Consider the following 25,741-nt stretch of genomic DNA (forward strand, 5'->3'; position numbering starts at 1 on the left):
TACAGTGTCAGTAGATTATTTATTCAGTACAGCAGCTCAACTGGTGTGCCCTTCTCAATTACCACATTTCCTTCCCCAGTCATCTCTACACTACCCCAAACTTCACGTTCCCTCCAACCAGCACTGCAGGATTTGCAGCTGGTAACTTTCCTTCTCCAATTTCTTCACTCATTGAAAACAGCAATGATATCAACCATTGACTGGTCTTGGCTTGTAGTTTCTTGCTGGCTATTGATCTCGGTATAAAACAGCATCTGCAGTTCCTTCTTACACAAATACAAGAAGATATTTCACAGTAACAATCTCTACTGAATATTGATCTCCACTGCACACTGGTTCAATATGAAGCCCAATATTGTGCTCTATGATTTCACTATTCAGATCAAGGAATTGTTCTATGTTCCTAAGGATGAATGTACTTGAATTCCTAGGTCAACCATTTGCAAGTAGATGAAATCTTATTCAAAAATATTTATTTCTTTCTTTTAAAATCTTTTTATTAGTTTTTTTCAAAAGCAAAAACAAAACAACAACAAAAGTAACGATAAACATAACAATGATATTGATACATAGGGATCAGGGTTACATTAATGGCAGGTATAACATAAATATAAGTCCAGTGTCAAAATACACATTGAATATGGACCTCCTGGTCTCTATGTAAATGTAGTTAAGTGTTTAAAAGAGAACTTATATGTGTAAAAACAAAAAGCTAAAAATAAAAATAAAAGAGAAAAAAAGAGAAAAAACAAAAAACAAAACCCCCCTAAACTAAAGAAGAAAAAAAAAGCAAAACAGAATCTGGGCTGCAAAGAGTTTCAACTATTTAAGTCCCTGTTTGTTGTCAAGTCCGTTCCACCGTATAACAGTAGAAACAATTATTATAACAGTTGGAGAGGGGACAATTTATGTTGTATGAAAATGTTGAATAAATCTTCCACAAGTCCTATCAAATTTAACCAAGGTTCAACAATATTTAACAAAGGCTTTAAAACACACAACAGAGAATGGATGAATACAATTTTGTTACTGTAAAATAACTTCTTGTATTTGTGTAGGAAGGAACTGCAGATGTTGGTTTATATCGAAGATCGACACAAGATGCAGGAGTAACTCAGCGGGTCAGGCAGCATCTCTGGAGAAAGAACAGGTGATGTTTTGGGTTGGAACCCTTCTTCAGACATCTATTTGTCCTTGTTTTAGACTCTTTAGTAATTCCAGTTATTATGACAAAGTCCCGCAGTTGAAACAAAATTCATAAAGCATTTTGTCAACATTACGGGAACCTAGTGGAACCGCTAACAGTGATGTGCCATTTTGAATGGCGCCTTTCATATAGACAAGAATGATCTCAGTACCTCCTCTCAGCAGGTTATTGGAATGGACGTTTATTGAAACTCACATTCCATATACCAAGTGGTACGAAGAGTGAGAGTTTTATTGAAAACCCATAATCTGCCTTCTTAAGGCTAAGGGGGGCAGGCACTTGAGAACATCACCCTTTGTAAATCCTCTCCTTGTTGCACAGTCTCCTAACTTTGGAAATACACAGCTGTTCCCTTGTGATCCTGAAACTCCTTATTTAACACAACACCGTTCACCACTGGGATTGTAGCGCTTTTCAAGCAAGTGGCTCACCACAGCTCTCTCATGAGGAAATTAGGAATGAGCATTAAATGTTTACTTAGCCAGTGACACCTACAAACTGAAAATGAGTAAAAGTGAGTTTGTAAACAGTTCAACCATTCCTTTCCTAGCTATTATCATGGATGAAATTGCCTCAAGTGTCATGGAAGTAAAGGATCTGGATGAGGAAACAATTTGGGACCTGATTGAAAGCCAGCGCCACATAATCACCAACAGTGTTCGACCCTGCCACATCACACCCTTCCTACGCCAGTGTCATGTCATCGGGGAGACAGATGAGGAAGAGATTCTGTTTGCCCCTCACCTTAAACACCGGTGTATGAGAACTGGTAAGCTTTCTTCTCTTCATTTTATGCAGCTGTTTCATTTCTTTCAAGGGGGTTTTAATTGTTTTGGCTGGAAATGGAACACTTCCCACTTTAGGGAGCATTTCTTCTCCCGATGTTGCCAATTAGCTACTTAAGGGATACACCTTTCACGTTAGCTGCCTTCAATGTCTGAGTGAAACGGACAATTTCATTCCAAAGCCTCTCGATGCAGATTCCTGCAGCTAAAACCCTGCTCCAAATTTGAGTTAATGTGCCAGGCAAGTAAGACAAGTTAGATAGATTGTGTGGAGAAAAATTATTATTTGCAACGTTCTTCTGTTACAACAGAGCATTTTTATTTCATTGAGATCAACATTGTGCATCTGCAGTTTCTTGTGTTTGCCTTCACTGCATGTTCTGCGGAATTGTGGCCATCATTCCCAAATCGCATGGATTCATAAATTCATAAGTTCTAGGAGCAGAATTAGGCCATTCGGCCCATCAAGTCTACTGAGCCATTCAGTCATGGCTGATCTATCTTTCCCTCTCAAACACATTCTCCTGTCTTCGCCCCATAACCTCTGACACCCTTACTAATCAAAAAATTCTGAAAATTGCCAGGGTTTTTTTTAACTCCTGGCCCTCTGTGCTACATTTACACAAAGCTCCAGCAGGTTCAAAGGATACAAGCATGAATTGATCACCCATTTTGTTCTCCATAAATCAATGATAGTGCGCTTGAGATGTACTAGCTGAGTTCAGCTTACTCCAGCAATTAGCCATATACAAACCCATCAAAAGGTCGTGGAAGCAGCCAAACCATTTAGAATTATTAAAACATTGTTATTTTTAGAATTACCTTCCTGCATTTTAAAACATTGGTCCTTGATGTAGCTACGGTGAGAAGATTATTTAACACAGTCTAGTTCATTTGTGCTATCTTTATTTCAAGGATATATGCTCGATCTATTAAGAACTCGGGGAAAGAAAGGAGGTGTTGCCTTTCTGGAGTCTTTAGGGTTCTATAATCCTGAAATTTATACATCAATAACTGGGAAGGAACCTACCAAGGATTGTAGCAGCATACTCGGTAAGATCGATTTTTGTTTGCATATTTAATTTTCTCAGATTATTTATTCCCATTGCTTGTATCCATACAAAGTTGTACATTATCTATGAGCGCGAGTACTCTTTTCCCAGAGTTCAACTAACACTTTCAGCAAAGAGAGAGAGAGAAATGGGAAGCGAAAGATAGAGAAAGAATGAGAAGATGCAGAGGGGTATCTTACAGAAGTCAGTTCAGAAAGTGTAAGATGAACACTGGAAACAGAGTACTCACTCTCACAGGTAATGTACAACTTTGTATGGATACAAGCAATAGGAATAAATATTTTTTCAATGTCCTGCACTCAATGAAAAAGATTTTCTACACTAAAGTTAGCTTTATACCTAAAACCTCAAATACATGCATTATTCTGAAAGTACAAAAACAGTCATGAATAAATTTAGTTCAGTTTTTAGATATAGGGTCCAAACAGGCTCTCGGCCCACCGAGTCCACTCTGACCAGCAATCACCCATACACTAGTTTTATCCTACACACTACGGACAATTTACAGAAGACAATTAACCTACAAACCTGCACGTCTTTGGAATGTGCAAGGAAACCGGAGCACCCAGAGAAAACCTACGTGGTCACAGGGAGAACGTACAAACTCCGGGTCTCTGGCGCTGTAAGGAGGCAACACTACTGCTGTGCTACTGTTTTAATAATGGTAGGCTCAAGTCCAAATTGAGTATTATTTCATGTTCTCATTTGTAGATATGACATTTCTAAATTCATTTAATCTAAGTAAATGATTTATGGGGGAAAATCCAACTTTCAGTGTTCATATCCACAAGGCAACCTGTTATTTTATTTTCCTTTGCTCTTTTCTTTCAAAGCCCACTTCAGTGGATGAATTTTGAATGCAGTCATCAGGCTACCTGTCCCCCAAATGAGCTGAACTCCAGCTGCTGGGTGATAAAGCATTGTTTTTATATTGAGCTTTCAGTGACAACACTGCCACACTGCCGACAGACCATCTTCCACAAGCTCACACTGCCACCTGCAGATTGTTGTATTGCTTCAGCATTTAACAATACGTGCTGTTCATGGGAAACTTCACCACATTTGGGTATATTCTCAATAAAATGTGCTGGTCTTTATTGTAATGTGTACAAAAATTTTCCCTGCCTGAAGATGATGGTGCACTGTTCATAAACCAGCTATTTATAGTTTTAGTTTTAGAGATACAGATTGGAAACAGGCCCTTCAGTCCACCGAATCCACGCCGACCAACAATCAACTGTACACTAGTTCTATCCTGCATATTAGGGACAATTTACAGAAGCCAATCAACCTACAAGCCGGCGTGTCTTTGGAGTGTGGGGGAAACCCGAGCACCCGGAGGAAACCCACGCCATCACAGGGAGAACGTCCAAACTCCGTACAGACAGCACCCCATCTAACGCCTGAGCTGAGTTTTATCTGGATCACCTAATGCCAATTAGTAGCACAATTAGTTTACGTCTAATCACAATGAATTTCTATTAATACAGCCATTTCTCTTGAAAATATAGAGGCTGAGAATTAAATACATGTTGTAAGTTGCAAAAGGCTTCTATTTTTTACTCATGTGGGAAGAGCTACACTGACAATTGCTGTAAGAACATAAAATGAGGCAATATTACAGCTGATCTGCAATGGTAATATTACAGTTGGAATAAAGTAAAGCCTGAAGATAAAACCTCAGTTCAATAAGCAAGCCTAATATTTACATGGTGTTTGTAATTTCATTAACATTTAGGAAATTTAAAATTCTAGAATTTGTAGGCGAGGTCTACAAAAATCTTATTTAATTGTCAAGAGTCAAGACTGTTTTATTGTCATATGTCCCAGATAGGACAATGACATTCTTGCTTGCTGCAGCACAACAGAATATGCAGTGGAACCCAGGAACCAGTTTCTTTTTGTTTGCTCATAGTCACTAATATATCGGGTAGAGTGATAAGTCAAATGGATATATAATGCATATATATTAACCAATAAATCTCTAACATGAAGCCTTAAAGAAAGAATGATGAAAATCACTCAATTTACTGTCTTTGGTTGCAGATGAAAAAGGAAATTTAAGTTTGATTCAATCTTTAATGAATGAGGTAATGAATGCTCAGAAATGGTTAGGAGAAGAAAAATGTATCAAGCATCGGTTGAATGAAAAAATGCAAGGCATGGAAGAGCAAAACCAACAACTCAAGACTGAGCTCACGAATTTGAAGGCAGCAGAGGTTAACTTAAGTAGGATGAAAATGGACTGGAATCGTCACCATGATGAAATGATTCGTCTGAAGGAAGAAAATTATCAGATACTGATGCGGTATACAAATACTCTCCAGGAGAAGGAAATGTCTGTAACACGAAGCAGAGAGTTACGACAACAGGTATTGCTTTATTGTTCAATCAGTTATTCGTATCATATGTGAATAGAGGGATATGGGTACCGTGCAGGTAGATAAGCGATGATCTTGGCATCATGTTCGGCACAAATATTGTGGGCCAAAGGGCCTGTTCTTATGCTGTACTGTTCTATGTTTTATTTTTTATGTTGTGATACCCAACACTTCAGCTCTAAATGGTATGAAGGTCAATATTTAGACTGTACCTCCAGAACTTTGACTGTAATTTGTGAAGGGTTTTGGGGATGGAGGATGTGGGGTGAGAGGGAGTGAGGAGCATGTGAGTGGGAGAATGGGAGGGTTGTGGAATTGTGAGCTGCGTGGTGGAGGGTGTGTCTGACGAGAAGGGCTTCTTTATTTTCTTGATACATTTGGCTGCATAAAAGATTAAGTGAAGCCCACAAGAGATTTTGAATCAGCCTCCTAATCCATCTCATTTCAATAATGAACTTGTGTTGGGAAGAGTAATGTCAACAGCGTTTTAACCCAATCCATCCTGGATTCATGATTACAGCAGGAATAGGAATACTTTATTGTCGGGTCTCCATCATCCTTTGTCCCTCGTCCATTGTTCTTCCTCCTACCTCCCTCACGGCAGTCTCCCCCATGCCGGGTCCTCCATTGTTCTTCCCAATAGCAGCAGAAACTGTTGAATCTTGCACCAATGTTTTCCTTGAACCCTTTAGTTTAGTTTAGAGATACAGTGGAAACAGGCCCTTCGGCCCACCAAGCCCACGCCGGCCAGCGGACCCGCACATCAACACACACTGGTGACAATTTACAATTTTATCAAAGCCAATTAGCCTACAAACCATAAGTCTTTGGAGTGTGGGAGGAAACCAGAGCTCCCTGAGAAAACCCACGCAGGTCATGGGTAGAACGTACAAATTCTGTATAGACAGCATTCGTAGTCAGGATCAAATCCGGGTCTCTAGCGCTGTAAAGGGTCTGTCCCGTCCCATTTAGGCGATTTTTTAGGCGACTGCCGGCAAATAGGCAACTAAGCGTTTGTCTGGTCGATGCTGGATTTTGAAATGTTCAAACCTTTTGGCGACAGTCGGCGACCATGGGCTTATTGTAACTTGTCTTCTCCTGGCGTAGGTGCTGTCGTAGGTTGTTGCCAGGATGACGTGGGTTGTCGCCAGGATGACGTGGGTTGTCACCAGGTGACGTAGGTTGTCACCGGGTGCTGACTTCGGTGAATTCCATTTGGCGACTATCTACGTCAACCTACGTCAACTGGCGACAGGTACCGGCGACTGAAATGTCTTCAGTTGTCTTCAGTTGTCCCCCGACAGGGTCGTTGCTTGTCGTAGCTTGTCGTGGATGGAGGTAGGTTGACTTGGTTGTCGTTGGTTGTCGCCTGTGTGGTCATAGGTTGGCGTAGGTGTGGTCGTAGGTGGACGTCCAAATGGGTCGCCGGTTGGCGCTAGCTTGACGTCAATTAGGTTGTAGGTTGTTGTAGCTTGTCATAGACATTGTCGTAGACATTGTCATAGGGTAGTCCAGTTGCCGTTTTTTTAGCAACCTGCTACGACTATGACAGTCGCCGGCAGTTGCCTACTGGTACAGGCCCTTAAGGCAGCAACTCTACCGCTGTGCCACCGTGCCACCCTTCTCTTCAACTTCGTTCAGATTCCATGATCTTTTTCAGGAAAAAGAATCTCATGAGTTTTTGACAGAAATACAGAATACAGAAAATAAGAGAGTTAAATCATGAGAAATAATTTAAATATTTGAATGGAGAGTTGCAATTTGTTGGCATCCCAACAGAAGCGTGCAATCCATGGGTCTTTTCTGTTTTGGAGGTGATGTGATGATCTTTTCTGATATCAACAAACCAGTCCGATACAGTTCCACATTCTCCAGCAAGAGGCTTGATAACACAATCATCTTATTCACAGATGCAACCAGAAAATAATTTAGCCTCTTTTATCTTCTTTTATCTTAGCATGAACTATCAGCAGGAGCGTGTTTCAGTAGAAGACTTTGATGATCAATTTCAAATTTATAAAGGAAGAAAAATAACTGTTGAATTGCTCAAATAATGAAAATGAATGACCATTGGCAGTCAAAGTTGCGAACAGGGAGATGGTCTATATCAGAACAGATGTTGGCTTGAATATAACAATTGTTTGAGTTTGAGAAATTGCATTCGACCTTGTACATGATACGGCTACTGTTAAACTGCTGCCTGCAGAGTTTGCATGTGTAGCAGTTGAAGGACTTTTTTACTGATGCTATAGTAGGAATACCTTCATAAATCCAGGAAACATGCAACATAAAACTTCTCTCACATTCACCTTCCCTCTGTCGCGACTTAATAAACTTTACTAGAAGCAGTAGATCATGAAATAAGCTCATACCTCAACATCACATTCCTGGCACCATATGATCGAAATTGATAGAATAAAAATCAATTGATTCAAGTAGGGTGAAAAATCACAATTGTGGATAAATAGATATTTTGACTCAGCTGGTCACACTGAAGAAGGGTTTCGCCCTGAAACATCACCTATTCCTTTTCTCCAGAGATGCTGCCTGACCCGTGAGTTACTGCAGCATTTTGTGTCTATCTTTGGCGTAAACCAACATCTGCAGTTCCTTCCTACACAAAATGGGTATTTTGATTTTTGTTTAAATTTTTGCCTGGGTTTTTGATTACACATCTGTGACAGCAGATTTTCATGTTTCGTAAATTATATAAACATGCTACATTATTCATATGATTGATGATTTGCATAGATATTAGAAACTAGTAGCATTTGATTCCCATTGGTTAATACTTTATCAATGTTGGCTGCACTTATCATTAGTTCCTCATATTTAATTAAGAAATGTTAATTAAAAAAAAAACAGAACCAGGCAAATGAGACTAGCTTGGTCGACATGGCCAAAGGGCTTGGTTCTATACTGTATGACTATGACTTGCAATTGATAGTGACTCGTTGATGCAAATGATATAGGATTCCACATTGGTGATTTATTATATATCTTTTTATGGAATTTAAAATAATATTGCAAAGAAAATCTCCCTTTAATATATGGGTTTCATGCCAAATCCTGTTTGAATTCCTTTAAAGGTCGATAATCTTATAATGGAGAATAAGAAATTAATAGTGGAATTTGATGTTGAACGAAGAGTGTCATCGAAGCTACGAGAAGCATTCAAACCCAAACAAGATGAACTTTTACATTTAAAAGAAGAAATTGATAAACTAAGATTCAGGATCCAGGAAGTACAAATGAACCCAGTAAGTATGTTGCATTTTCAAGGTCTCAAGGTTTCAAGGTCAGTTTATTGTCACATGTACCAGTTAATAGACAATAGGTGCAGGAGTAGGCCATTCGGCCCTTCGAGCGAGCACCGCCAAGGTACAGTGAAATTTGATTTGCCATACACAAGTCAACGGGTGGGCGGCACGACTCACGTCGCAGCGGCCTCTGCAGTCCGTCTGTCTTTTAAAAAAAATTTTTGTCTCGTTTAAATGTAGTTTTTTTTTTTTTTTAAACTGGATATGTGTGTGGGGGGCGGGGGGTGGGGGGTGGTGGGGGAAACTTTTAAATCTTTCCCCTGCACGGAGAACCCGACCTTTTCTCTGTCGGGTCTCCGTTGTCGTTGGGGCCTAGCACCGTGGAGTGGCCTCCAACCGGAACGACCTGGGGCTCTAGTCGCGGAGCCTGCGGACTTACTTACCATCGCGGAGCTGGCCGAGTTCGGAGCGGTGGTGGAACGCTGCTGTGGCCCGACCCTGGAGATTCGGAGGCTTCAACTGCAGGTCTGGTGGACAGTGACACAGGGAGCCCGCGGGTCCCTACTTCCGCAACGGCGACTTCTCCCGCCCGAGTTGCGGGGTTGAGGATGACCTGGAGTGGGGCCTTACATCGCCCGGCACGGCTATAAATGGCCGCGGGACTTGCTAGCGCACGCCGAGCCAACTCCAAGACCCGGAGCAGGGCCTTGCATCACCCGGCTTTATAATTGCCGCGGGACTTATTTACCATCGCCCGCCGGGAGCTTTGACTCTGACATCGGGAGGAGCATGAGGAGTGCAGGGGAGAGATAAGACTTTGCCTTCCATCACAGTGAGGAGGAGATTCACTATGATGGATGTTTGTGTAAATTGTGTTGTGTCTTGGTTCTTCTTCTTGTGTGTATGACTGCAGAAACCAAATTTCGTTTGAACCTCTGGGTTCAAATGACAACAAATAAATTGTATTGTATTGTTGTATTGTAAGTGAAAAGCAACAAGACACACAACCACATAAAAGTTAACATAAACATCCATCACAGCGGATTTCACATTCCTCACTGTGATGGAAGGCAATAAAGTTCAATCTTCTTCCTCTTGTTCTCCCGTGGTCGGGTCAGTCAAAACCATCTACAGTCAGGGCGATCAAAGCGCCTGCAGCCGACGATCAAAGCCCCCGTCGGGGTTGAAACTCTCTCCGCGGCTTGGAGCTCCCGAGTCGGCCTCTTCTTACCAGAGACCGCGGGCTTCACGATGTTAGAGTCTACAGGCCCCGCGATGTTAAAGTCCCTCAGACTCCTGCGGCTTGGAGCGCCGGGTCGGTCTCCAGGAAAGGCCGCCAACTCCACGATGTTAGGCCGCAGTTGGGACGGAGATATGATATGAAACAAATCGCATCTCTGTCGAGATAAGAAATTGAAAAAAAGTTTCCCCGAAACCCCCCCCCCCACCCCCCATATAAAACAAACCAAGCAACACTAAAACATACTTTTTAACTAAAAATAACAAAAAGAAGAAAGGACAGACTGTTGGCGAGGCAGCCACTGCATTTTGTTTGAGTACATATATTTGCACACAGATTTTTTTGTTCATTAATTTATTCATTCAACAGCTTATTGTTTAGTACTATCAGCACTCTGTTTTCTGCATTTGAAATTCATTTCTATTGACTTTAGTGGAATATTTTGCGTTATGATTTTGTATGGCACTATGATTACTAAGGGATAAGCTATCGTCAAGATTTTCAACCTGAGATGTTAACACTAAGTTGCTGTCTGTCCTACTGCGCAGTTTCAACATTTTCTGTTTTTATTTCAGATTCCCAATATAGGTTCATAAGTTAAAGGAGCAGAATTGGGCCATTTGGCCCATCAAGTCTACTCTGCTATTCAATCATGGCTGATCTATCTTTCTCTCCCGACCCCATTCTCCTGTCTTCTCCCATAACCACTGACACCCGTACTAATCAAAATATTGCTGGAATTTAGATTCTTCACACTACGTGATGTGTTTATCACTAACTAATTAATGGGTGGCACAGTGGCACAGCTGATAGTGCCAGAGACCCGGGTTTGATCCTGACCTTGGGTGTTGTCTGTACGGAGTTTGCACGCTCACCCAGTGATTGTGTGGGTTTCCTCCAGGTATTCCGGTCTCCCCACACATCGCAAAGACGTGTGGGTTTGTAGGTTAATTGGCCTCTGTAAAATTGCCCCAAGTGTGTAGGGAGTCATTGTGAAAGTGGGTTAAAAAAGAACTAATATGAATGGGCGATCAGTGGTCGGCGTGGACCCGTTAGGCCGAAGGGTATGTTCCATGCTGCATCTCAGAAGTGTCTCGACCCAAAATGTCATCTATCCATGTTCTCCTGAGATTTTGCCTGTCCTGCTGAGTTACTCCAGCACTTTGTGTCCTTTTTTGAATGCTTCCTATAACTTTCACTCTCTGTCATAATTTGAAATTTTCTTTTAAGTCACCGTATCATTGCAAGGATATAAATGTTTGCTTTCTGATAAATTAGATCACAGATAGCTAATAATTTAATCTTAAGGAGGACAGAAAAGCACTTTAGAAAATGATGATCACATAGAATCATCAGTATAGTTTATGACTTTGCAATGTTGTCGCTGTTGTAGCGTTTACCATTAAAATGTCACTTCTATTTCGCCTATTTCTGGAGGAGCTTGCTTTTCAGAACAACAAAATGTTTGGGGGAAAAAAATACTTTTTTACTTTTGCTTTTCACATAAATTTCTGAAGATGTTCAATTTTTAAAAATAGGTGACAATAGATATCTTGGAACAGGATCGTGTAGAAGCTTTGGAAGAAAGTCAAGATCTAATGAAAGTAATGAATTCACTGCGCTTGGAACTAGATAAAGCTGAACGACTAAGGAACGAGGTGAGCGCGTGCACTTCAGACTGTAAATAGACTTTGTTTGAAGGGGTCATTAGAAAACAAGAAAGCAGCAGATTAGTAATTAACATCTTCAACATTTAGTCTTAGTCATTACAAGTAATGTCCCTGCCTACTTTGAACACATACATGCATACGTACTCTGAGCTTGACTTGAATCCTATTCCACTCATCTCATGTGGTGAGAATGATGTACACAAAGGGCTCGGATCAGGCTGAGTGCTATTACTCACCTTTGGTCCCATCAATCTGGTGGTTTGAAACTGGCCAAGGTGTCGCCTACAGATATAAAAGACCTGAATATACGTTTAAAGATGACAACTTGGTGAGTTCATTGTAGCCACAATGTGGTTTCCTCTCTTGGATATTTGTGTCTGAGAACGTTTCCAATTTACCCAGGAGCCGCTGACAATTTATTTGATTTGCCAAGATTTGTCGACTTGGGCATGATCTCCAAGTTACTGCAAGTGACCACATCTTCCCCTTTTCCAGGGACATTCCCTCGGTAGGGTATGTTGTAAATAATCAGCAAACGTCATAATGATACCCTTTATACTTGTCTAAATTGTTGAAGTCTAGCAAGAGACCTCACTAAAAATAGCCGGCCTGTCATTAAAACACCCTTTGCTTTCTGGCACAGAAGCAGTTTTGGATACAGTTTGCAACTCTCTCCATGATAGGCCTTATACAGGTGTTTTGTTGACTATTCCGCCATTTGAAACCTTGGTAAATCCATGTAGATTACATTAAGTGCACTCACTTCCTCAACCCACTTTGATACCTTCTCTATTAAGGCAACAACATTAATTATCTTCTCAAATTCATGCTCTCTGTCCTTGAATAGAATATGCCTTTCCAAATAATAATTAATGCAAACCCTTGGAATCTGTTCCACTATTTTTAATCATCAATCACCAGCAATTATTTGATCCTTTCCAAACAACATCAACCTTCCAGTGCCTTGGTATCACATGTGTGGCCAAAGAAGATGATTCAATATCAATGGTCAAAACTCGTGTCTGGGAAACACTCTATCCATGCCTAGTAATTTTATCTGATTCTAAAGATTCTAGATCTCTTCCAATTTTTATCATACCTAATATTTTGCACATTTTCTCCTTTTGTTTAATGTGTATCTTCAACTCTATTGTGAAGACATACAGTATGTGAAGCATACATTTGAACCCTAACTTGATTGGTATCCATCCATGTAGATGTTTTTTTGCCCTACACATTCAATAGACAATAGACAATAGGTGCAGGAGTAGGCCATTTGGCCCTTCGAGCCAGCACCGCCATTCAATGTGATCATGGCTGATCATCCCGAATCAGTACCCCGTTCCTGCCTTCTCCCCATATCCCATGACTTTAAGAGCCCTATCTAGCTCCCATTCATTAATGAAAACAGATCAGTGATGATAACTTAACACAAAAGCAAAAGAAAAGTTGTCATTTGTCACCAGCAGAAAATACTATAACTGGAAATCATTAGAGTCAATGTCAAGCGAAAAAAATGATCTCTAAAGTAAAATGAAAAAGCAATAGTTTGTAAGAAGGCAATATTTCCATACGAATGGGGATCTGGGAAGGGGGGGGGGGGGGGTGAAACAGTGGAAAAATGAACAAAAGATGAAAATGCTGAAAATCACATTAAACCAGAAACTCGACTACAAAGCATCTGGAAAGAAGAAAGACAGATTAACTCTTTATATATGTTCCCCACTTTACAGTTGTCAACAAGATTTCATTGTATTTCTACCAATTTTCACATTTATTTCAGAATAAAAATTTCTTGCAGTTAATATTTCTGATGAAATGATAAATAAAATGCTCTCAGAGACATAAAGAAATCATTATGTTGCTGCATATGTCTCTGCAGTACATCCTTATCCCTGATCTTAAAATTAAACTTGTCTTTGCTGAGGATTTATTTAGTTAATGAAACTGAGAGTATCGCATGAATAGTTTTCAGATTACAGATTGGAAACAAATTATACTTAAAATGGCAAAAAAAAAATCAAATTCAGCAAAGAAACTGACTGATAAAGGAAATCTACCACATTTGTTCACATTTATAAAACTGTAAAGTGGAAAGATGTCCCAAAGTTACATACACCACAGTTTGACTATTTTCTACTGACTCCATTTAGATCTTATCCGGTTTTGTTTTACGAACTTCACACTCCCAAATTATATTTCATCTTGATTCCTCTAGACTCAACCTTTGTTTCTCTGGCACCTGCATTAGTATCAAAATATTCAAACTGTTTTACTTTCTTCTATCTGCCAGTATTTGGACGAAAAGGAAAATATGTTCATGGAATGCGCCACTCTGAAGATTGACTGTGATATGTACAAAGATAAAATTAGCTCACTCCAGTCACAAGTCCTCGAACTACAGAAGGAGCGTGATGAGGTTAGTGTAATTAAATCTGACATTACCTGTCCTGTAATGTCCAGGTTCAGGAACAACTTCTTCCCAACAGCCATCAGGCTATGGAATACCATAAACTCCAACTAAACTGTAAACAACAAACTGCCTGGGTTGCACTAGGTACTTCAGGCTTTGTTTTTGTTTTTTGCACTATATATATTTTTAATTTATTGAACTTCTTTTTGTTGTCTATTGCGGTATCTAATGAGTGCTATGTTCACCTACGTGTTGTGCTGCTGCAAGTAAGAATTTAATTATTCTGTTTCGGCACCTGTAACAATAAGTAGCAATGTTACAAAATTTTGAGATTTTAAAAATCAAGTCTGCAATTTATCCCATCAGATAAAGCATAAAAAGAAGTTTAATTTGACACCTAATTCACTTTCATATCTCAAGTATTTAAAAAGTTATGGCCATTTTCATACTGGGAAATTAGCATCTTGTTCCCTATTGATTTTCTATGGACATAACAAAAAAGCTGTGATCGTGAACAGTCAAAAACCCATAACCTTCTTAAAAATTAAGAGAACTGAATGAAATTTTCAGTTATCATAGATTGAAGCATTCTGAAACAAATATAAAATAATCTTACTTGGATGACCTGAAATTAAAGCATATAATTAGTTAGTTACCTAATTGTAGCTAATTTCAGACTTCAATTACTAGATCTAAACATCTATCCATTTCTTAATAAATGATTAACATTTTTAAATAGCCTAAATGTCCAAATAATATTCACAAATAATTCACAATAAAACATGATTTTTAAATCTCATTTACATTAATTTATAGACCAAATGGAAGGAATTTAGTGTTCAATTGCTGTAAATAAATGCCCATTTAAATCAGCTTTCTAGTGGGTTCCTGTGGAACGCGCTGGTTTAGAACGTTCACATTGCGGTAAATTTGTGCCCCAAATGCCGAGAAAAATACTGCGGGATATAATGGGCCCAAAATGAGCTACTCGCAATATTAAACTTTGTATAAAGGGATCTTTAGAAGCCCTTTTTAATGTAAAAATATGCAGCATACCTTTAGTTATTTGCTTTATGAGACCCTGCGGTTGCTGGTGGTCGCGGGTTTAGAGATTGATTTTTAAACTACTATAACTATTATACGAGGCCTTTAAAACTAATAATAGCTTTTGCGACGGGGTCTTCCAGCGATTTTTCGTTAATAATTAACTAGGCTGAACATCTTCGATTTGAACAGCCTAGAGAAAATCGCGTTTTAAACCCGCCCCCCTCTAAACGGCGCCAAAATCGCGCACACCCGCAGCGACAGATTTTCAGCGACGCTTCAGGTAGGCTTTGCAACATACCTACAATAAGACAGTCCAGTGAAGTCCATTGATTTGACCAATGAAGAGGCAAATGATCAAATGTCAGATTTGAGACCTTTTATTATTGGCAGTTTATTCAGTTTATTTTCAATTTTTAATGGATATATTTTTGTGAAATGTACTCAGGGTTAGAGGGAGGTAGATCATGGAAAAGTCAAATGACTAAATTAATTAAATCTGCAATTTGTATTAAGTTCCATCTTCAGTCTTTGGGCAAATCAAATTGAAACGTAATCCTGGAGACATAAGAGACTGCAAATATTGTAATCTTGAGCAAAAAACAATGCGCTAGAGGAACTCAGCAAGTCAGATGATGCTTTGGGTGGGGACCCATCTTCAGACTGATTAAGTAGGGGGAGAAAAGTGGCAAAAGAGAGATAGGGGTGGGGGAAAGGCTCGCAAATGATAGATAGATACAGGTGAGGGGGTGAAAGTATTTGGCAGATAGGTGGAGATAGTGACAATGCTGGAGGTGAAAAGGAGACAAAAGGGTATCAGATAAGGAAAGAAGAGGGGGAGTGAAATGTGAAGCAGGGGGGATGGATTTGGATGGAAGGGGGGAGGGAAAGGAGGGGGTGATGAAATGGAAATAGGGGACAGAGATGGGATGGGTGGGAGATGAGCATGAGGAGGAGAGGAAAGGAACCGGGTGACAGAAGTAGTGGGAGCATGAATGTAGGAGGGAGTTTGGTGTGTGGGAGGGGAAGAGAATCGGAGCAGAGGGACAATGCCTGAAATTGAAGAATTTAAAGTTCATATTGTGTAGAATGTCTGAAGAAAGGTCCCGACCTGAAACGACACCCATCCTTTTTCCCCAGTGATGCTACCTGACCTACTGAGGTACTCCATCCCTTTGCGTCTATCTTCAATGTTCATGTTGTTGGGTATAGCGAGAAATTCCTAACATAATCTTGATTTCACTCATGCACTTTTGCTCCAGATTCCAACATCTGCAGTATCTTGTGCCTCCACTATTGGAATGTGGTTTGGATCAAGAATTCTGCCTTCTGTTTCTTTTTTTGTCCATTCCTTGGAATATTTAAATAGACGTAATTGTGACCAACTCAGCATAGCCGAAAGATAACCATGAAAACAATGTTAGATACAAAGTGCTGGAGTAACTCAGCGGGTCAGGCAGCAACTCTGGAGAAAAAGGGTGCGGGATGTTTCGGCTCGGGACTTCAGACCAAAACAATGTGATGTATTAATACAATTTCATCAACAGCACCAGTGCGGAAAAGGTATAGAAATGTCTGGTCAAACTTTCTGATTTTTTAATGAAAATTCATGATTTTTCTTATTTACCGCAGGCATATGGGGCGAGGGATGAAGCCCAAATGCATATTAGCAAAACGATCACAGACAAGGATTTATGTCGTCGGCAAGTAATCGAACTTCAGGACACGTGTCGTCAGCTAAATAAGGAAATGCTACAGTTCAAGTCAAGCAAGGAGAGGCAGGAGGTAGGGTAATTTCCCTGCCATTATTTAGCAATGTTACAAAATTTTGAGATTTAAAAAATCAAGTCTGCAATTTATCCCATCAGATAAAGCATAAAAAGAAGTTTAATTTGACACCTAATTCACTTTCATATCTCAAGTATTAAAAATGTTATGGCCATTTTCATATTTGGAAATTAGCATCTTGTTCCCTATTGATTTTCTATGGACATAACAAAAAAGCTGTGATCGTGGACAGTCAAAAGCCCATAACTTTCTTAAAAATTAAGAGAACTGAATGAAATTTTCAGTTATCATAGATTGAAGCATTCTGAAACAAATATAAAATAATCTTAGGTACACAAAATTGCTGGGGAAACTCAGCGGGTGCAGCAGCATCTATGGAGCGAAGGAAATAGGCAACGTTTCGGGCCGAAACCCTTCTTCAGACTCAGTAAAATAATCTTACTTGGATGACCTGAAATTAAAGCATATAGTTAGTTAGTTACCCAATTGTAGCTAATTCCAAACTTCAATAACTAGATCTAAACATCTATCCATTTCTTAAGAAAAGATTAACATTTTTAAATAGCCTAAGTGTCCAAATAATATTCACAAAGAATTCACAATAAAACATGATTTTTAAATCTCATTGACATTAATTTATAGGCCAAATGGAAGGAATTTAGTGTTCAATTGCTGTAAATTAATGGCATTTAAATCAGCTTTCGAGTGGGGAATCCTGTGGAACGCGCTGGTTTAGAACGTTCACATTGCGGTAGATTTGTGCCCCCAAATGCCCAGAAAAATACTGCGGGATATAATGGGCCCTAAATTAGCTACTCGCAACATTAAATTTTGTATAAAGGGATCTTAAGAAGCCCTTTTTAACGTAAAAATAAACAACCTATCTTCCGTTGTCCCCTGTATGAGATCCGGCCCGTTGTCGGCGGTCGCGGGTTTAGAGGTTAATTTTTAACCTACTATAACAAGTAAATAAACCCCTTAAAACTAAAAATAGCTCAAGCGACGGAATCTTCCAGCGATTTATCGTTAATAATTAACTAGGCTGAACATCCTCGATTTGAACAGCCTAGGGAAAATCGCGTTTTAAACCCGCCCCCCTCTAAGCGGCGCCAAAATCGCGCACATGGGCTAGGACAGATTTTCAGCGACGCTTCAGGTACGTTTTACAACATACCTACATTATTCAGGAACAATATGTTGGGGTTTTAATTGTCATCTGAAGTAAGAAGGACCATGTCTTTGGGGCAGCAATGTAGTGCAGCGATAGAGTTGCTGCCTTACAGTGCCAGAGGCCCAGGTTCGATCCTAACAGCAGGTGCTGGCAGTACGGAGTTTGTACGTTCTCTCTGTGACCATGTGGGTTTTTCCCAGGTGCTCTGGTTTCCTCCCACACTCCAAAGACGGACAGGTTTGTAGGTTAATTGGCTTCAATAAAAATTGTAAATTGTTTCTAGTGTGTAGGAGAGTGCTAGTGTACAGGGATCACTGGTCGGCGTGGACTTGGTGTGCCAAAGGGCCTGTTTCCCCTCTGATTCTCTAAACTAAACCAAACTAATGACTGTCGTCCGAAACAGCACTTATTCCTACCCTCAATCCCTTGCCGAATGAAGGGACTCCAGAATCTCAGAGCAGAGCAACAACTTGAATCTAGGCCATTGTTTTGGTTTTCAAATGTTATCAACAGCTGTAAAGGTACAAGCATAAAGCTTAAAGATCATTAACAGCTACAATTCTCTTCCAACCTCATCTATTGCATCTGCTGCTCTAGGTGTGAACTGCTCTACATCAGTGAGACCAAGCGCAGGCTTGGCGATCGCTTCGCCCAACACCTCCACTCAGTTCGCATTAACCAACACGATCTCCCGGTGGCTCAGCACTGCAACTCCCCCTCCCATTCAGTATCCGACTTTTCTGTCCTGGCCAGAGTGAGTCCCACCGCAAATTGGAGGAGCAGCACCTCATATTTCGCTTGGGTAGTTTACACCCTAGCGATATGAACATTGACTTCTCTAATTTCAGGTCGTCCTTGCTTTCTCACTCCTTCCGCTCCCCTTCCCGGCTCTCCCACAGCCCACTATCTCCACCTCTTCCTTTCTTCTTCCCGCCCACCCCCACATCAGTCTGAAGAAGGGTCTCAACCCAAAACTTCACCTATTCCTTCGCTCCATAGATGCTGCCTCACCCGCTGAGTTTCTCCCGCATTTGTGTCTACCTTCGATTTTTCCAGCATCTGCAGTTCTTTCTTAAACAGCTACAATTCTATCTCACTTTCCTATTCTTTCTACTATGCCAATAGTGCATTAGACAGAAGACATTGCTCACCAGCAGCTCTGAATAAAGAACCGTGAAATGAATTTCTAAAATGAATGAATGTGTTTCCAATGGTTGGTTGAATGATAAATGACAACCAGCATACTGAGCAAACAGCTTTGCTCTTCCAGGAACAGTACAATAAGATTGTTTACCTCCACTTGAACGAACAATAAAAGTTTCAATTCAACATCTCATCCAAAAATAGAACCTGCAGTGCTCAGCGTGCCAAGGTCACGCAGTGGAATTTGAATTCATGGCGTCTGTCTGAAGCTAAGGCTCAAAGCTAGAGAATGAGACAAGAGTAAAATACATTTTTGCAGGTGGCAGCGTGTCCTTCACATTATGTGGGCACTATTTGCCATCTCCACAGGCCTTAGACCCCTGCGGCCTTGAAAAAATGAGGCCTCTTTGTAAGACAGAGCTGTGGAATAAATGCAGCTTGGAACAGATAACAAAGACCCTCAATGCCCAGCAGGATATTATTGCAGGCAATCCCTAGATCAATATAGAAACCTAGATCAACACCGGAACCTGGAGCGTTATTAATTATTAATCAATTCCAAATATTATTGGTATGCTCATTTATAATTGCAGTGGATAATGAAGGATTTTGCATATGATATTTTCACTCAGGCCAGTTGTGCAGCTTTACACAACATACAGGATTTTAAATAAAAGACACTAACAATGAAGCTCACGGCTCCAAGTCTTAGTTTAGTTTATTATTGTCAATTGTACTGAGGTGCAGTGAAAAGCTTTTGTTTGCCTGCTATCCAGTAAAAGAAAAGACTATATATGAATGCAATCAAACTGTCCACAGTGCATAGATAAAGCATAAAGGTGATTAATTAGTCATTGGTTTATTGTCACATAATTATGTTACGGTCGCCAAAATCAAATACCTCAAAGGCCAATAACATAATACAAAACCAGGGTCAAATGGAAAAATTATTTATTTTTCAATAACAAAAAGAAGGACTGAGAGGCAGCAGTATCACGCAAGATTGTCACAGGTACTTTACTGTCCCCATCCTCCATAGACACAAAACCCCTCATGACAAAATGAGAAAAATCCACCAAATCATCAGTCTCAGGCACCACAGGGATTGCATGTGCCTTCTGTGTGTTGACCAAAGCCACCGGCTTCGCTTTTTTCTTTTTAAGAATGGGACACGTTTTACAAATGTGCCCTCTCTCCTTACAGTAGAAACACATTGGACTGTCCTTAGCCCCCAAATCACTGTCAGTTTTATCAGGTTTGACTTCCCACTGCTTTGAAGTGCTGCTATCAACTGACACAGAAAAAGTTTTTATACTGTTACCAGCAACACCACCACGATCAACTGGTCTCCCACTAAAACCAGAGGATCGCTCCCCAAAAACTGCCTTATGAGTGAGCACATATTCATCCACCAATACAGCGGCCTTAGACACGTCTGAGACTTTCTGCTCATTAAGATATGTTGTCACTCTTTCAGGAAGACAGTTTTTAAAATCCTCCATTATCATCAAGGAACTGGGCAAAATCTTTTACCCCTGAGAAGCACACCAGCGTTCAAACAGAGCCTCCTTTTCACGAGCAAATTCAACATATGTTTGGTTATCATATTTTCTGAAACGTCGGAATTATTGGCGGTACGCTTCGGGAACCAACTCATACGCTCTGAGGACGGTAGATTTTACAATTTCATAGTCAAGGCTATTGTCTACCGACAATGACGAATATACCTCACGCGCTTTACCAACAAGGACGCAATGCAACAGCAATGTCCACACGCCCTTAGGCCATTTCAGTGATATAGCCACACGCTCAAACACAGTGAAATATTTATCAACATCTTTTTCACTGAACGGTGGAACCAAACGAATATTTCTGCTCACATCAAACTCACGCTCTTTAGAAGAGAACCGGGAAGTATCTAATTCTTTCTCCCGCAGCTGAAATTCAGCCCTTTTGGTTTCCTCCTCAAGCTCAAGCCGTTTCATTTCAAGAACATGCATGAGCTCTTTCTCTTTTAAGGCCATTTTGGTTTCCTCCTCAGCCCTTTTGGTTTCCTCCTCAAGCCGTTTCATTTCAAGAACATGCATGAGCTCATCCTTTTTTAAGGCCATTTTCTGTGACTCAAGCTCCATCTCCTTCAGTTTAATGATGGCCTCCATGTTCTGAACTGGCTGTATGGATTTATGACTGTCAGGACTACTAGGCAACACCTCTTGGTCAACCAAAGCAGTCCATAACAACGTCTTAATTGACTGTTTGTTTGCTTGTTTATTAATAGAAACGCCATAATTATCTGCAAGCAACACTAAATTTTCCTTAGTACATTGATGAAACATCTCTAGGCTAGGAGCCACAACAAACTCTTCCACCTTAAATTCCATTTTTCCTGCTCACAAATGCTACAAAAATAGCCAAAACAACAGGTTACTAGAACCACAAAGCAGAAAAAAATGATTACACAAACAGACAACCACTGCCACAAGAAGCCTATCAAAGTACACAAAACGTCTAGGGTTTACTCAAAAGTTTGAACGAGCCCCCATAATTATGTTATGGCCGCCAAAATCAAATACCTCAAAGGCCAATAACATAATACAAAACCAGGGTCAAATGGAAAAATTATTTATTTTTCACTAACAAAAAGAACTAAACCTGGATCAAACAAACAAAGAGGGGTCGGAGGAGCTAGCAAACAAAAAATAAAGGGTGCTCTGGCCGACCACTCGATGGGCCGTCGGACCAGAGACTCTAAACCTGCCTCAGTGTGAAAATAAACCTGAAACAAAACCACGAAAACAAAAATGCCAGTCCCATCCTTCCCAAGCAAACATAAAGAACCATAGGTCCTTGGAAAATATGGAAAAGTCCATAAAGAACACTATGCAATCAAACAAACTAAACCAACACCAGACTGCTGCCTCTCAGTCCTTCATTTTGGAAGATGTGCTACCATTTTCAGCTGAATCATCTGTTGGTTCTAGTGTCCCAGTTGTAGGGTTTGGTATGGAGGGCATGGGAGTGCCATTGCATACTGTTAACCTTGAGTCTGAGCTTATTTCGGGTCAAGTAGCTGTGGGGATACGGCCACGTTTTCCCATAAAGGGAGTGTTGTTAATTCTGGGTAACGATTTGGCTGGGGGAAAAGTTTTGGTCACTCCTGAAGTGACGCCGGTTCCTATGTTGCAATGTCCAGATAAACTTGCTGAGCAGCATCCAAAGGTTTTTGCATCATGTGCTGTCACTCGCGCTATGGCTAGAAACCAAGCTACGTTTGATGATGAAATTGACTTGAGTGAGTGTTTCCTTGTGGAGCAGGATGGTGGATCCTGTGTTGCGCAGAGTGTGTCTGCATCACAAGTTGGTGAAATGTCTCAGACTAAACCGGTGTCGTTGTCACGTGACCAGTTGGTTACTGAGCAGAAATGTGATGCCGATTTGTCTGCTTTGATTGACAGAGCAGTGTCAGAGGTGGAAGTGGATTCCTTGTCAAAGGGATATTTTCTGAGGGATAACTTGCTAATGCGTAAATGGTCTCCTTTGAATGCATCTGGTCAGGATGACTGGAGCGTTGTTAAGCAGATTGTAGTGCCACATAGGTATCGGAATGAAATACTTACTTTGCCTCATGATAATCCTCTTGCTGGCCATTTAGGAGTTAATAAAACATACGACCGTATATTACGACATTTCTTTTGGCCTGGGTTACAGAGGGATGTAGTGGGATGTTGTCATGCATGCCAAGTAGCAGGTAAACCAAACCAGACTATCGTTCCTGCACCCTTGTACCCGATACCTGTAGTTGGTGAACCTTTTGAACGTATTATGATAGACTGTGTGGGTCCACTGCCTCGAACGAAAGCTGGCAACAAGTTTTTGTTAACCATAATGTGTGCATCTACCCGGTTTCCAGAGGTGATTCCATTACGGAAGATAACTGCTCCCACTATAGTGAAAGCTCTTACTAAGTTTTTTTCCTTGTTTGGTCTACCTAAGGTGATACAAAGTGACCAGGGATCAAACTTTATGTCTAAAGTATTTGCTCAAGTGTTGAAACAACTAGACATCAAACATTGTCATTCAAGCGCTTATCATCCTGAGAGCCAGGGCGCTCTCGAGCGTTTCCATCAGACATTAAAGTCTATGTTGCGTACGTACTGTCTGGAATTTGAGAAGGACTGGGATGATGGCGTTCATCTGGTGATGTTTGCAGTAAGAGAGGTCGTGCAGGAATCTTTGGGTTTTAGTCCTGCTGACTTAGTTTTTGCCCATACAGTACGTGGTCCTTTAAGAGTCCTAAAAGAAAAGTGGTTACAGGAAGAAACTAAACAAAATGTTTTGGAACACGTCAGTAACTTTAGATTTAGACTGCGGCGGGCATGTGAATTGGCTATGGAAAATCTTGAAACTGCCCAGACAAAAATGAAAGAATGGTTCGATAAGAACGCGAGCAAAGACTTTTTGCCAGGTGACAAAGTTTTAGTATTGTTGCCAATTCCTGGGTCTAGTCTGCAGGCTCGTTATAGCGGCCCTTATCTGATAGAAAAGAAAATGGGTGAGAGAGATTACCTAATTGCCACTGCTGATCGGAGGCGTAAAAATCAGCTTTGCCATGTAAACATGCTAAAACAATATCACGAGAAAAAGGCTGTGGGTTTTGAATCGGAGACGCTGTGTCCCACACTATCGTCCAAGCCTGTTTTGACTGCGATGGTGCTGCCCCCTGACACTGGTGCTGAAGTGGGTGAGGCACGTTTGTCTGTGGCTGTGACGCATGGTAAACTGTCCAATTCTGAGGCGTTGAAAACACTTCTATTGCGTTTGTCTCACTTGACTGGGAGTCATCGGAGAGATCTGATTGCTTTGGTTGTCAAATAAGTCGCTGTTTTCTGATGTGCCGTCTCAAACTTCCATTCTAAAACATGACATTGACGTGGCTGATACTAAGCCAATTAAGCAACACCCATATCGTATCAATCCAGACAAGCGCCGCCGTATAAAGAGTCAGGTTGACTATATGCTGCAGCATAGCATTGCCGAGCCTAGCTGTAGTTCATGGAGCTCTCCTTGTCTGTTGGCTGCTAAGGCTAATGGTGACGACCGGTTCTGTACTGATTTTCGTAAGGTTAATAGCGTAACCAAAACCGATTGTTATCCTCTCTCACGTATGGAGGATTGCGTGGATCGTGTCGGTATTGCCTCTTTTGTCACAAAATTGGATTTATTGAAGGGATATTGGCAAATCCCTCTAACTGAACGTGCAAAAGAAATCTCTGCATTTATTACACCTGATGATTTCCTTCAATATACTGTCATGGCTTTTGGTATGCGTAACGCGCCGGCAACTTTTCAACGGTTGGTAAACGTAGTGTTGTCTGGTCTGTCTTATTGTGAGGCATACCTTGATGATTTGGTTGTGTGCTCCAGGTCGTGGATCGACCACATCGACCACTTGACAGAGGTATTCAAACGACTCGCTCATGCAAACTTAACCATCAATCTTGGAAAGTGTGAATTTGGCCAGGCCACGGTAACGTATCTTGGTAAAGTGGTGGGCCGGGGTCAGGTTCGCACTCTCCAGGCAAAGATAGAGCATATTGTCGCGTTTCCAGCTCCTACCTCTAGGACTGAGCTCCGTCTTTTTCTGGCAATGGTGGGATACTATAGAGGGTTCTGTCCAAATTTCTCTGTGGTGGCTGCTCCTTTAACGGATCTGTTAAGTCCGAAAGTCGTGTTTGAGTGGTCCGAGGTGTGTCAAACTGTTTTTGAACAAACAAAGAGCCTTCTTGTGTGCGCACCCGTGCTTGCAGCACCCGATTTTGAGCGGCCGTTTAAGTTGGCAGTTGATGCTAGTGACAGTGGAGTTGGTGGAGTTCTTCTCCAAGATGGTTCTGATGGGGTGGAACATCCAGTTTCATACTTTTCTAAAAAGTTTAATCGCCATCAGAAATGGTACTCTACCATCGAAAAAGAAACTCTTGCGATGTTAATGGCTCTAGATCATTTTGAGGTCTATGTTGGTTCCTCGAATGTTCCCGTCGTCGTATACACAGATCACAATCCGCTGGTGTTCTTAAATAGGATGAGAAATAAAAACCGACGATTAATGAGCTGGAGTTTACAGTTGCAGGGCTACAATCTGGAAGTCAGGCATATCCGTGGCAGGGATAATGTCTTGGCTGACGCATTGTCGCGCCAGTGATGTCTGAGCTACTAAATAGTTTCTACATATTCAGTAACTTAGGGTGGGGGTGTTATGCGCTCCCTCTGCTGGTGTTAATTATGTACTAACCTGTTTCTCTGATTACCATTAGTACCCCCTGCTACCTGGCTGCTCCTGACCTGATTGGAGGCTCCTGGCCCAAGCTGCATCACGTGAACCTGATGACGGAGCCTCAGCTTAAAAAGACCATGTGACTGACAGTCCCCCTCTCTGTCTCTCTCTTCCCCCCCCCCAGACTGGTGGCAGCAGTCTGGTGTTGGTTTAGTTTGTTTGATTGAATAGTGTTCTTTATGTAACTCTTCATTCTGTATTAACTTAGTTTGCTTGGGAAGGATGGGACTGGCAT

The 25,741-nt window shown here is 40.9% G+C and overlaps 1 protein-coding gene across 1 annotated transcript; it reads left to right on the top strand.

Moving 5' to 3' along the window:
- Positions 1 to 1,099: 1,099 nt before the first annotated feature.
- LOC116982257 (caspase recruitment domain-containing protein 11-like) lies at positions 1,100 to 25,589 on the top strand. The gene is made up of 11 exons (XM_033035537.1): positions 1,100 to 1,150; positions 1,758 to 1,976; positions 2,908 to 3,045; positions 5,112 to 5,437; positions 8,536 to 8,706; positions 11,485 to 11,604; positions 13,910 to 14,035; positions 16,706 to 16,858; positions 22,491 to 22,771; positions 24,600 to 24,707; positions 25,487 to 25,589. The coding sequence occupies exons 2-11, from the start codon at positions 1,766 to 1,768 to the stop codon at positions 25,587 to 25,589; spliced, it is 1,737 nt and encodes a 578-aa protein (XP_032891428.1). The 5' UTR covers positions 1,100 to 1,150; positions 1,758 to 1,765.
- The last annotated feature ends 152 nt before the right edge of the window (positions 25,590 to 25,741 follow it).

This window comes from Amblyraja radiata, chromosome 16 (genome assembly GCF_010909765.2).
Source record: "Amblyraja radiata isolate CabotCenter1 chromosome 16, sAmbRad1.1.pri, whole genome shotgun sequence".
Classification (NCBI taxonomy): domain Eukaryota; kingdom Metazoa; phylum Chordata; class Chondrichthyes; order Rajiformes; family Rajidae; genus Amblyraja; species Amblyraja radiata.